This window comes from Molothrus ater, chromosome 1 (genome assembly GCF_012460135.2).
Source record: "Molothrus ater isolate BHLD 08-10-18 breed brown headed cowbird chromosome 1, BPBGC_Mater_1.1, whole genome shotgun sequence".
Classification (NCBI taxonomy): Eukaryota; Metazoa; Chordata; class Aves; order Passeriformes; family Icteridae; genus Molothrus; species Molothrus ater.
This window is the reverse complement of record NC_050478.2, coordinates 83041510-83054946: the sequence shown is the minus strand read 5'-3', so window position 1 is coordinate 83054946 and position 13437 is coordinate 83041510. Positions and strand designations below refer to the sequence as shown.

At 35.6% G+C, this 13437-nt stretch overlaps 1 protein-coding gene across 1 annotated transcript in view; it reads right to left on the bottom strand.

The window, feature by feature from the left end:
• Window positions 1–13437, bottom strand: part of ABCA13 (ATP binding cassette subfamily A member 13) — a 170186-nt gene that overhangs the window by 58305 nt on the left and 98444 nt on the right. The window contains 6 exon segments of the mRNA XM_054515921.1: window positions 1183–1291; window positions 7619–7706; window positions 8670–8788; window positions 10305–10377; window positions 10959–11048; window positions 11976–12222. Of these exon segments, the coding sequence (XP_054371896.1) occupies window positions 1183–1291; window positions 7619–7706; window positions 8670–8788; window positions 10305–10377; window positions 10959–11048; window positions 11976–12222 (726 nt within the window).

Below are 13437 nucleotides of genomic sequence, written 5' to 3'. Positions count from 1 at the left end.
TTTAAGTTCCAAAATGAGATATCTAATGGTATAGAAAAAAAGCTAGCATCAGTAAGACTCATGAAGTGCAGGGAAAGTTGATTAAAAATTGGTTTCTATTAAAAATTTTCATTAAAATATCTGATTTCATTCCATTCAAACTTTCTGTGTAAACATATTACCTTTGTTCCATTCTCATAATTCATTTAGAAAAAATGAAAGCCCAGCCATTGTGAAAGCAAGACATTACTCTTTTTTCTTGGACATGCCACAAAGCTTTCTTAATGAATCTCTGATTTTAGATTCTCAGGACTCCTTCCCCATTTTCATTGATTTCGTCTTCTTTCGTCATTATAAAAACACTTAAAATCTTTCCACTACAGAAAACCAACCTAATTTTACAAGAACTCTTAAAAATTGGTCAAAAGCTCTTTTTAAGTTTCCCTAAACCAAATTCCAATTTAACAGAATTTTTAAGAATGAAAGGAACTAGAATGAATAGAAATTAACATGAATTTGTGAAGTTAATCAAGCCCAGACTTCAAACTAGATTTCCACACCCACATCATCTGTGTTAACAGCTGAGTCTTTGGCAGCAGTCATTTTTATAGATGTCAGTTCATAAAATTTTTACTTTAACAATTTTTTATAAAGTTCAGGATATCTGAATCAGAGAATTCATATGCCAGATATATTAATTGCTCTTTTGTTTTGTACAATAATAATATACAGTAGCCTTTCCTGTTCCTTGAGTAACAGAATGATGTGAAACATCACATTGGTCTGTGAATTTACAGGCTAATCTGGATTTACTCTGGATATTTATATAAGGAGATATAGCAAAGTGCCAAAGAAATTATAAATCCATAGTCTGTTGTGCCTTAGTCATGCCATTTCAGTAAGCCCTAGCAGCAGATTCAGAGGGACTAACATCCCAAACAAATTTACACTTACTTATTCCACAGAATGTCTTTGTAAGGAACTCATATGACATGTTGAGCTTTAAATTCAAATTTTACCTTACTGTGTACTATATTCTCCACAAAAACTTTGTAAAGTTTTCATTTTACAGTCATCCAGAGAAATTGAACCCTGAAATCCTACTGTAAACCAAAAATTTTCATACTTAAAATTATTATAGTTTATTTAAAAACTACTTTCCAAAACATATGAAAATATACAAAAAAAAAAAAAACCTATTACCATACTGTCTCCAATCCACATTAGAAGGTAAATTCAGCCACAGAATGAAGTTATTGAGTTCATTTAAGTACGATGGCAGTGAATGGAAACCTTTTTGGTTATACCACACCTAGAAGAAAGAATGGAAAATGTCAATCAAAAATTAGTTCAATCTGCATGCTGATCTGAAAGTTCACATACCTTTAAGAATTGCATGAAGGATATCTAATTCTTTTGTTATGACATTTATTTATAGAAGAAAGTCAACCAGGCAGAACAGAATTGGTTGATTTGCATAAGTCTTTCAACAGCATGCAGCAGTTTTCTATTGTTGGAGCTGTACACATATGTTTATTACTAAATTGAGATTCTCTGACTTAATGGAACACTATGTCTCCCTTCCTTTACACACATGTGGTTGAAGAAATAGAGGGATAAAAATGTGAAAATAACACCTGCCAGTTTGATTAAAAATGCAAATAGATGAGCAAAACTATTGCTCAAATTGGAAGAATCATTGAAATCCCAAAGAGACTTTTCTAAATAATACCTACATATGACACACAGCATAAAGTATCTAGGAACAGAATATTCTAGAAAGAGGGGGAAAGAAAGAATCAAGGAAGCACTGTTTACAAGGTATGAAGCTGTTCCATAGACAAAGCTGCTCACTTTGTATCAGTGGCTTGTTAAACATGGAGGAAATTGATGCAGACAAACCTTAAGGCAGACAAGCCAGACTCTCTGAGGAACACAGGGAAACACTTCTCTTGTAACATATACTTTATCTTCAGATCATGCAGATCATCCTGACTTGATAAAGTACTCTTAGTCCACACTTCTACTTGCTAAAACCATTGCTGAGGACTTGATATGTCCCAAAACCAAATATACTGAGGTTTGAGTTTCCTCTGTAGTTAGAAACTGATTCTTATCACCCATTACTGTTAATCATAGTGCCTTAGAATATATATTATCCATAATGAAAATGAAGTCAAATTATTATGGATGTTTATTTTCAGTCTCAGTGACATTTAAAACCATTTGATTACTAACCATGTCTCACATCATAGCACCCTTTCCTCTCCCCTCTTTTTTAAACAGTTGAAAAACTCCTAACCTTTCTGTCTTTGATATCAACTGTTTATACTCTGTATTTTGTACATCATAGGTAGGACAATTCTCATTGTCTCTCTGTACTCTGAATAATAATGCAAAGTGAACAGGGTTTAATATACATCTTTTTTGTCTTAACACTCCCAAGTCATCAGTTTTCCTAATTTCATCATTTCTAGAACTGCCACCTATACAGTTACATCTTAGGAACTTCTCTAAAGATTCTCTAATCATTCCTTGATGCTGTTCTCATTTACTTGCAGATGTTTCTGCCTTTTTTTTTCTTTTTTCTTATGCTATCCAACTACAATCCTTACATGGACTCTAGTTCCAGACTCTGACTGTTTTTTCTGACACATTCTCCTCTATATTTCCCAGTGTAGGCTGCCTTACCTTCAATTCTGTTTCCCTCTCTTAATAATTTTCTTCAGATTAGTTCTCCTGACTACCTACTTGTTTGAATCTCCACATTTTTGTGAGGTGAGGTTTACAGTACTCTGAGTCTGTTTTATTTCTTCCCATCTATCCTAGATCATAATTCCAAGAACCACTCTGAGGTCCACTGTCATTTCTTCTCTCACCATTTAATCTTTGCCACAAGCTCTGTTAGCCATTTTGTAAAAAATTAACAGCTTTGATCTGCCATTATGTTTGTCTGCATTATCTTTCACATTTTATACTCTTATGTGGTATTCCAAACTGCTTGAAATCTCAACAGCATCATCAAATCATCAAGGTTAGAAGAGACCTTTAACATCACCAAGTCCAACCACTAACCCAGTACTACCACTGTAACTCCTAGAACACTAAACAACATCACCCAGCATCAGATCCAAACACTTCTTAAACACCTCCAGAGATGACTCCACCAACTCCCTGGGAAAACTATTCCAATTCCTGACCCCCATATTTTTTTTCCCAATATCTAATCTACATCTCGCCTGTTTCAGCTCAAGACAGTTTTCTCTTGTTCTCTCTGCAGGTACAGCAGAAGAGACCAGCCACTACCTCACTACAGCCTTCCTTCAAGGAGTTGTATAGAGGAATGAGGTGCTCCCTGAGCTTCTTGTTCTCAAGACAAAACAAACCCATCTCCCTCAGCCATTACTCATGAGACATGTTCTCTAGACCCTTCCACAAGCCTTGCTGCCCTTCTTTGGATACGCTTCAGCACCTCAGTGTTATTTTCAAGTGAGGTGCCCAGAACTGAGCACAGTACTTGAGGTACTACCTCAGCAATGCTGAATATAAGGTGAAAATCACTGCCCTGGTCCTGCTGGCTAGGCTACCCTCATCCTGTAGGCCAAGATGTCACTACCTGGGCACACATTGGCTCATATTCAGCTGGTGGTCAACCAGGACCCTCAGATCCCTTTTCTGCCAAAAAGCTCTCAAGCCACTTCTTCCCCTGCCTGTAACACTGCATGGGGCTGCTGGGACACAAGTTCTGGACACAGCATTTCACCTTATGGAACCTCATGCAGTTATCCTCCGTCCAATGACTGAGTCTGTCCAAGTCTTTCTGAAAAGCATTCCTACCTTCAAGCAGATCAACACCCACCCCCATACAGCTTAGTGTCATCTGCATATTTACTGAGGGTGCACTCAATCCCCACATCCAGATCATCAACAAGGATGTTAAGTAGGACCAGCCCCAAAACAGAGCCCTGGGGAACACAGCTAGTGACCAGCCACCAAGAGGATGTAGCACCATAACTCTCTTGCCCAGCCATATACTCAGTTTTTTAGCCATAAGAGTCAGCTATCCAAGCCACAAGAAAACCAGTTTTAGAAGGAGCATGCTGTAGGAGACAGTGTCAAATGCTTCACTGAAATCTGGATAGACAACATCCACAGCCTTTCCCTCATCTGGTAAGCAGGTCACTTTGTCATAGAAGGGCAGGTTGGTCACGCAGGACCTGCCTTTCATAAATCCACATAGGCTGTGCCTGATCCCCTGGATATCTTCCATGCGCCATGTAATGTAATGGCACATGGTACTCAAATGTCTCAAACCCCTATATCCCAACATTTACGAAAAGAAAAAAGAACAAAACCTAACGTCTTCTCCTCTTTGCAAAGTCATGAAATTCCTTTGTTCTTCTCCAGTTCAATTCCCACAAATTATTCCACAAAATAAATCCCCCATTCATTAATCAACAAGAGCAGTCTTTAACAAAAGGTAGTGAAAGAAAATCTAAGATTCATGAGGAAAACTGAAAATCTTTGCATTGCAGCACCCCCTGTGCAAGTAGCAATCAGGACAAAAAGAAGCAAGTGGTCAAGGGTAACCTGTCTTTTTCTCAGCCCCATACACCCACCTCCAATTCTATAATTTTTTGAAAGGTTTTACATACATACATAATGAAACTCCACTGCAAGTGTGTCTGTTGCATTGGAAAAAAAAAAGGCAATTAAAAGAAAAAACAAAGCAAAATTCTGACAACACATCCTCATTTAATTTAGGCAAGGGAAAACCAGCAAATATTCAGAGAGCACCTTTGAAATAAATTAATGCAACCAGTATTGAAATGAATACCACAATAGAGCATTGTGTGTAACAACATATTTCAATATCCAACATGTTAATTGGAATTATCCTCCAAGCTGCATTATGTAACTGAATCAAATCGTGAGGAAATAACCAAATGGATATTTAATTTATTATAAACAGGAAAAAGAGACATTTAAGGTTGTTCATTTCACCAGAAGTTATATTTAAGGTCTTTTTTCTAAAGACTTGTTTCTTATTCAAAATTATTAGCAAAGGTAAAATATAATAAGAGGAAATGTACTCGCTCTAGCTGAAACATCTTTCATATTTCTTTTGTGCCACACAGGTAATTATTTACAGAGGGCAGAAAAGAGCTGAGGAATAGAAAACCATATGCATCAATAAAATTAATTTTTACTTTATTCATAGTTAGGAAAATTCTTTCCCAAGGAAAAACACAACCCCTCACCACATCAGATTGAAGTTCTATGAAAACATGTTTTACATTATTACATAATCTTTTACTTGCCATTAATATTCCAGAATAAAGCTAGACTTACATTTCACCTAACATATGCCTATCAAGAAAAAAGGATGAGAAGGAGCAGAGAAGTCCCTCAGCATTGCTGGACCAGATTAATGACTGATATTAAACAAGGAAGATGTAATTTTTTCCTCTGGACACTTATACAATAACTGTACTGTAAAGCCTCAAGTCCCAACCTTTGGGATTGGAAAAATATACTCTTCCAAAGGACATGTGAACAGAATAATTTGCCTTTCGGCAGTATTTTAAATTACCACATGTTCTTCCTATATTTCATTATGCTATAAAAACAGCAGCTCTGAAGCTATTGTGGAACAATTTTTTGGCCATATTACCAAAGGAAGCCAAAAAATATACAGTCAGGAAAATACAAAAAATTTGAGAAATTGTGCTTTTGCTAGCTAGCACTGATCACCAATGAATGCCAATAAACAATGTTTCTAATCAGCCCTATTTGTCATGCCACAGATATATTCTCTCTCTTATATGCATATATACTTCATGTGCATGCAATATACCATATATGTAATATATACAGCACAGTATGATTAGGTACAGTAAAATGGTTACTAAATAAATATTTTTAATTTGAACAAGAAAAATTGTTGGCTTTTCAAGCACTGGAAAAGAACGTATAAAGATTCAGAAATTTTCTAAAATGAAGTGAATCATACAGTAATTCTCTTCAAATGCAAATTCCTCATTTTCTTTCATATCAGGCTATGTAAATGGTACATTCACTGTCTCATGAACAGACCTGAAAGGTCAAAGTAAAAATCTGGTCATTAGTTACTGAAAGGTTAATGCAATAACTTGACATTGCATCCCTTGAAAGACATTTCCAGGAGATGCTTTAGATAACACAGTGCCCTTTATAAATTTACTCCACTATTTGCTTTGGGTCTGAAATATGAAGTTTATTCACTAAGAATAAAACTATAATTTATCACTGTCCTGATGGCAGGTTGTGCTCTATACCAAACACACTAAAAAAAAAAGAACCACTGTGCAAGCATGTCAAAACAAGAATCTAAAATGATTAAAGATACACAGGAAAAATGGGAAGTCAGAAAAAAAATATTGCTGAAAACTTTCAGGTTTCTCATGAAGGAATGATGGAACTGGAGTTCAAACCTATAAAATATCTGGGTATAAAAGAGAGATTACAAATTACCAAAATGAAAATCTGTATATGCTCAGATTTGTATATAAAATAGGAATTTTTCTAAAAAATTATATGGAACAAACATTAGAAACAGGAAGTTATTTTGCAAAACTAAGCATGAAATTACATTGGACTGGAGAAAATCTGTATTTTTTCCTTACACTTTGTCTCAAAATGGATTTTGGTATGGAGCTTACTTATGCTGTTCCTTGTTTTCCTTTTTAAAGCCCAAATAAAATCTATATTTACATTAAAATATTTAAAGGCAGAAACATCTTTCTTTCATATCCTAATCTAGAATCTGGAAAATGCACATCTTCCTCTTAACAAATCTTGTTTGCCTCAAATTCAAAGACAGAGACTTATCACTGATATGCATCAATACTTCTCCAAGGCTGCTCCTCTTCTACTTGTAATGCATCTATATTTGAATGAATCCCAAAAATCAAAGAAGGATTATTCTAAGCACAATTGAAATAATGGGTTTTTCCTTAGGGCCTTTTGGTATGCAGTGGCCCTGAGAGGTACAGTATCTCCATATTGTGAAAACTTGGGATGAGACCTGGAGGCTAACAGGCACTTACCAATGCAGGAGATTTTATTTCCCTTGGAACATTTTAGAAAGGTTCTTTTGAGAAAAGAATAGTATGTTTGTTATGCAGAAGGAGCTGCTCCTGGAAGATGTCTTTACTCTTAGGGGGAGGGTGGTAAGAGAAATGAAGCAAAGAAAAGTATCCCTTGTAGGCATGAAAAGCATCAACAGCAACCCATTACTGTGGTGTTCAATGCACTTTGGCCAATTCTGACATTGGCTTTTTGCAGAATACAAAAAAAAAATATTATTTGGCTGACTATCTAAAAGCAAGTTTTAAACTTAGATTTTAAAATGAGTTCACTGGGAGAAAAAAAAAAAGTATATCATTTGACTCATTTAAAACAGTTTATCAAACACAGGAGATTATTTCAAGGATTATGAACAGAGTTAGATGATAAAAGACAAAGGATTTTTTCCCAATTATTTAAGTGCAAGGATTTCATGAAATGATTTTTTATTTGCTAAGTGCTATGATTTTGGAAGCGTGAAAAGGTAATCAATACATACATACAGATGTGCAAACATACTTGCAACTCTTACCTTAGCCAGAGGCAGAGATTTGGTGTTATTCAATTTTTTATCTTGAAGTTCAAATGTTTTCATCCCTCCAAAAGACCAACCACCATATCTGATAGTAGAAATTAAAGTAACAAAAAGTTATCTGCCTTAAGCTCTGCAGTTTTCTTGCAAGGGTAAAGTTGAGATACCTGCAGTAATGCTTTATTTTTCAACTGAAAGTAAAACTTCACCCCTCACAAATGCCTTCCTTTTTAAAAAGAGGGACAATGCAGTTTTTAATCAGGTGAATATTATTGTTTTTTTTCTAGCAAAGGTATTCCCTTAGATAAGAATTTTTTCTTTCTGAAAGCTGAAATCTTTGAGCAGCAGGAAGGGTTGTGAGCAAGTGAGAAGCATCTTAAACAGCTTTATTTCTGCCTACATCATTCATATATTAGCTCAAATCTTTCATCCAAAGATGCTTACCTCTATTTATATCAAATCAGATGCACCTTCTTTTAATATATAAATGGCTAACACTCTCTTCACCTCAATAAAATCATACATGGTCTAATATTTCCACTTACATTATCAGCAGCGGTTGAGTTGTAAAGGCATATAAATAAACTTCAAAATACAGCAGATAACCTCTGTTGCAGATATCACAGAATATGAAGTATTGCCAGGGGCACACCAGCCCTTTTTACTTCAAAGAAAATATTAATTGGAGCATGTCCACCTCTGTTTGATTGAGTCTCTGAGGAATGGAAATTATTTTGTTCACCTGGTTTAGATATGCATCTCTGAGATGCTGAAATAACTCACTACCTGGAAGAAACTCCAGAATAGAGTTGATCATCCTCCAGCCTAGAGGTGATCATCATGCAGCTGCTGGAGGAAGTTCTGAGATGTGACCATTGAGGGTGTTTCGTGTTACCTTGAATTGCAGCCTAACTCTACACCTTGATAACAATCACCAGATAAAGACAATGACCCTCTATATTCTCAGTGACAAATGTCTATGCTTTGGATCAGGAAGGACTGTAGGGTTTATACACAAAGGATAAACAAAAGCTAGACATTCTAAGGTTACCTTGTTTTGTTGGAAGACCTCACTAAATACTCTTCCACAGGAAACCCTGAAAGATTATACAAAATATGTCCTTTCTTATTCTTCACATAGGGAGCAGAGGTATTGAAAGCTGGGCACATCTGAAAAAAAAGTACACATAAAGTAAGTAAAGCACTTTTTAAAAGCAGTGGCACTACATTTAGCCTTATTTTTGGATTTTGATGTAGATTTTATAGCATTTCTTTTTAACTCTATTTGCCTTTCCCAGCTTTAACATATTTTCAATAAATTATGAATATTTTTATGTTTATAAGGCAACTCAAATGATTGTGCCACCTACACATTAGAAATCCCTTTGATTTCTCTTGCAGCCCTGTCAGTCAGCTTGTTTTGAAAACATCAAAACTTGTATATAAGCTTAGGAATGTTTACAGCATTGAAAAAGGCAAGACTGCTTTTTATTTGTTTTTCCTGAGAAGAAACACAAAATAGGCACCAGATAAATATGAGATGAAAGCAAAATTCTAATTAATGTTATAAGCTTCTAAAAATTTCATTGATGAGCTGAAGAGAAGAATAAAGGAAGATGTCTTCTAATGATTCAGTGGGACATTCTCACAACCAAAGAAAAGGTGACAGATATTATACTCAATTATCTCAGAAGTTTTACAAAGTACTGTATGCCAATCAACTGAAAAATTTTAATGCTTGACATCTCAAATCTACAAAAAAATAAAAATTCACTCTCAAACACTGCTCTTACATAGCTCACAGAAAGTTCTGCCTCCACTGTCAAGTGACTTTCAGTTTTCATGGTTAACAGACCTCCCACTGTGAAAGTTCCCATTTGTATTTAAGTCTCTTGAGTATTAGAGGCAAACTTCTTCCTCATCCAGAAAAGTAAAAAATAAGTTTCCTCCTTCAATTTTTCCCAAAACCGCATTGCTATATTTCATATGCAACTCTTATTCTTATAAAGTTTCTTATAAATAAAAGAAACTTTTTTTGTAGGATATTCCTTTTTGGGGAAATACATTTGTCACTGCAGACACAGCTTCATATTTTTGTTTATTACTCAACTTAGAGCAAGTCAGCAGGAAAAATAATTTGTTAAGAAGGTCAGAAATTCATTATGTTTTTCAAAATCCTTCATTTCTTGAAGCCTGTTGTATTTTGAAATCCAAGATCCAAACCAAAGCAAACTCTAACAATTAAATCTCATTCATGTGTAAATTCCCTGGTAGGTTCTACAAGCTAGGTTCACCCACCCTTCCCTCTGAAAGTAGGTAGTCTTCCAGATGTTATGGAAGTGTTATGTTTTAACTTTGTTTTACATGGAGGTTTTACTTAATCAGAGTCCTATAACATATTTAAAGTAAGTTACATTTGCTGAAAATAGTTCAGCTGTCTCTGATCCTGTTATTTCAGATCAATCTATAGCCATTTCTAGTGCACATATATGTTCATATATATATAAACAAGAAAATTGTGTACAATTTGATTAGGTGAAAGAGAAGTAAACCTCCAATCATAACAAAGTCAGACCTGTGAGGATTTATTTCCTCATGACTTTCACCAGCCCTTCAAAAACAGCAGCCAAGGAATTAGAAGCAATATACACACATACATTTTTTACATATGTAAGTAAATACATACCTCTTGTTCAGACACACATCTGCATGAATCCTGAGGTGACATAGATTCTGTCTGCCAGCATGAATTATTTTTTCTAATAGGAATAAATGTAATAAAAATTATAACTAGGAAATGAGAGGAATATGTCACTTAAGAGAAGAAATCCAGAGAGTAATGAGACCTGGCATGCTAACACCTTCTTAGCATTTGATCACAGCAGCAGCTGTGTCAGGAGTGATACAAATTTTACTCACTTTTATCAAAGCTGGTTTATTAAAAATATTTATATAGGTGTCAAATGAGCTTCATGTCTCATATTTGCAGCAATTATTAAAGCATTGTCACCACTTCATTCCTGAATTTGGAAATCTAGAATGCGTCCTAACAAATATTTTCTTTACTGTCTATTCATCCTTCATATGGACACCAGGCTTGATCAAAATCATCCTGAAATTAATCAGAAAAGTGCCACTGACTTTTAAGATGTATGGATCAGACCTTTAACAGTAAAGCCTACTTTGTTCTTCACCTCAATGCCAGCTCCTTTATCAGTAATGATTTGTCACTAACTCCATGCTGCCAAAAAAAGGCTAAGATAATCCATTACAAAGAAAGAAAAAAAAATGAAATATTCGATATTTAAATTAAGGAAATAGTTACATTAGTTACAATTACCCATGTTGTGAATGCATGCATCTGTGGTCCCAATCAGAGAAATATCCCAGTAGAACCTGAGAAAGTTTTCCTAGGTTATCATCTTCAGTGCTGTTCAAGAGGACCATAGGCGTATAAGGAGTGAAGGGGAAAGAAAAATAAAAAAAGAAAAGAAATAAAACTTGTTAATATGGCTGGCTCTATTAGCCTTCAGTCTCAAGGTCCTATGTATTTTCCAAGAAATTAAAGGACTATAAAATCCATGCATAGGAAACATACCACAATAATCTCACTTCAAAATACTCTATGTGAACATGTAAAGAAAGTTCATTACAATTATGGCTAAACAAATCTCAACATCTACCCATGGGCATCCTTCTCCTTATAGTCATGCATTTCTAACTATTGGCATTGCTAAAGTGTTTTTATGCTTATAAAATAAATTTATATCATATCTATAAATTCAAACAGCATCTTGCTATCTTCATCTGTATATTTGCACCTATATATGTGATTAGCACTCTATATTGATTGATTCTATCGATACTGCACATTAAATATAAATAAATAAACAAATAATCTAGTTGGTTTCGAAGCTGAACATATAAAAATTAGGTTGAGTAAGAAGAACAGCAGCCTTTGTAAATACTGTGTGGTATTTTCAAACCCAAGGATTGTTTCAAGAAAATAACTTCAGACCTAAGAATTTTTTTTAAAATGAAGCATGCAAAGGCTTGTTTAAATACGCTTGTTCATTTACATATAAATGGTCATGGCTGGTATTGATTTGAGTTCAATCTTCTCCAAAGTCTTTGCTCTTTCCTCCAGAAAATCCTTCACACATAGCTTTTCTAATTTTATCTTTCACTTATAATAATCTAGACAAGTGTACTAAAGATCTAAAAAACCCACCACATAACTATTGTAAAAAGTAACCTATCATTCTTTCTAGAATACAAGAAGGTCTTTACAATAAGAGAACTCAAGGGTAAGGGTCCCAGAGCCCTGGATGTTGATGATGATGGATGAGCCCTTTACCTAAAGAAGGATTCTGCATTGCCATAAAGTCTTGGTGTCAGCTGGAGAGAAGGATAATCGATAGCCAGCGGCTTCACACTAAACAAAGCCATTGCCAGTGCAACAAAGAGGACGGGCAGCAGAACATTTGACAGGCTTCCTCTCCAGTCTCGCCTTGTGTGGTGAAACCTCTTCATCACAAGGGCAACAATCTGTGTGAGAACAAGGTGGGCTCCACGCACACTCGAGGCTCCCGCAAGTGAAATACCTAAGTGAGACAAAGAAAACAACCCATTGACAAACAAGGAAAACCAAACTGAACTTTCACGTTATGCTGTCAAATGTAGAACGTGACAGTGTTTTAGTTCTAATAAAATCAAACTACACAAGCCTAGCATGCTCTCCTGAATGGAATAGTGCAACCCCATACCACATCACTTCCAAGCATAAGCAATTAACTAATTAACTCTTCCTATGATGGAAAACAGATATTCAGTTAACACATCTCTATAGGTTCCCATGCACAGGTAATGGTTTACTGAACACTATTTTCCCTAGGTACTCCCTGCGATCCTGCACTGGTTCGACCACTCCTTGTGCATTGTCACCTTTGACCCTGGACAAATTTCTCTGACAAACATGGCCTGTATTCACACTAATGTCTTGATCTACCTTGACTGGAATCAACGGCAACTTTTCCACAGAAATTTCAATGGATCCTCTTCAGAGCATCACAGCACATGGATTCTCATAAAAGCATTCCCTTCATTTCCCTGCTCATATGGGACTGATAAAATTGTCATATTTGTTCGTCAATTCAGTTTTCAGAGCTCATGGGCTGTCCTTCAGATTCACATGGGAGCGTGTCCACAGCTTATTCAATCATTTTCCCGATAGACCCTCCCTTAATTTTATTTGATCATTCTCTGTCAGACACTTGTGAATCACACCAATCACTCTTCCTCCATTTTAGCCCCTAATGCCTTCTAGGTGTGTGCAGGCTCTTATCAAACCCTCTTGCCTGTGGCCTTCCCCAGTTAAATGTCCTTCAACCTCCTTACTTCATAACAGCAAAGCAGAGCGTCTGACAGATTTACCACCACGGGTATTTGTACCGTAGCAAGACTGAATAGCCTGTTTATTACAGTGATCAAAGTCATGCTATATTTTATCAACACTTCTGGTTTGCCTCTTTATTACCTTCCCTTCTGCTTATTGACAGGATTCTAACCAGGATTTCCACATTCCATGTTTAAACAGTTACGTGTATGGAAGTTCTCCAGTAACCTCCAATTAATTGTCCTTAGAACAGTTTTTTTTCTGAGTTAACAGAATTTTAATCCCAGACCCTTTGCATTGTTCTAACAGTATTTTTAGCCAAGAAGTGAGGCAAAGAGGGAGAAAAATTAATCAGATAATAAGCCAAACCTCTGACCATGGTCATCGAACAAACAGCTAAAATTCTGCACTCATTACTACAGGT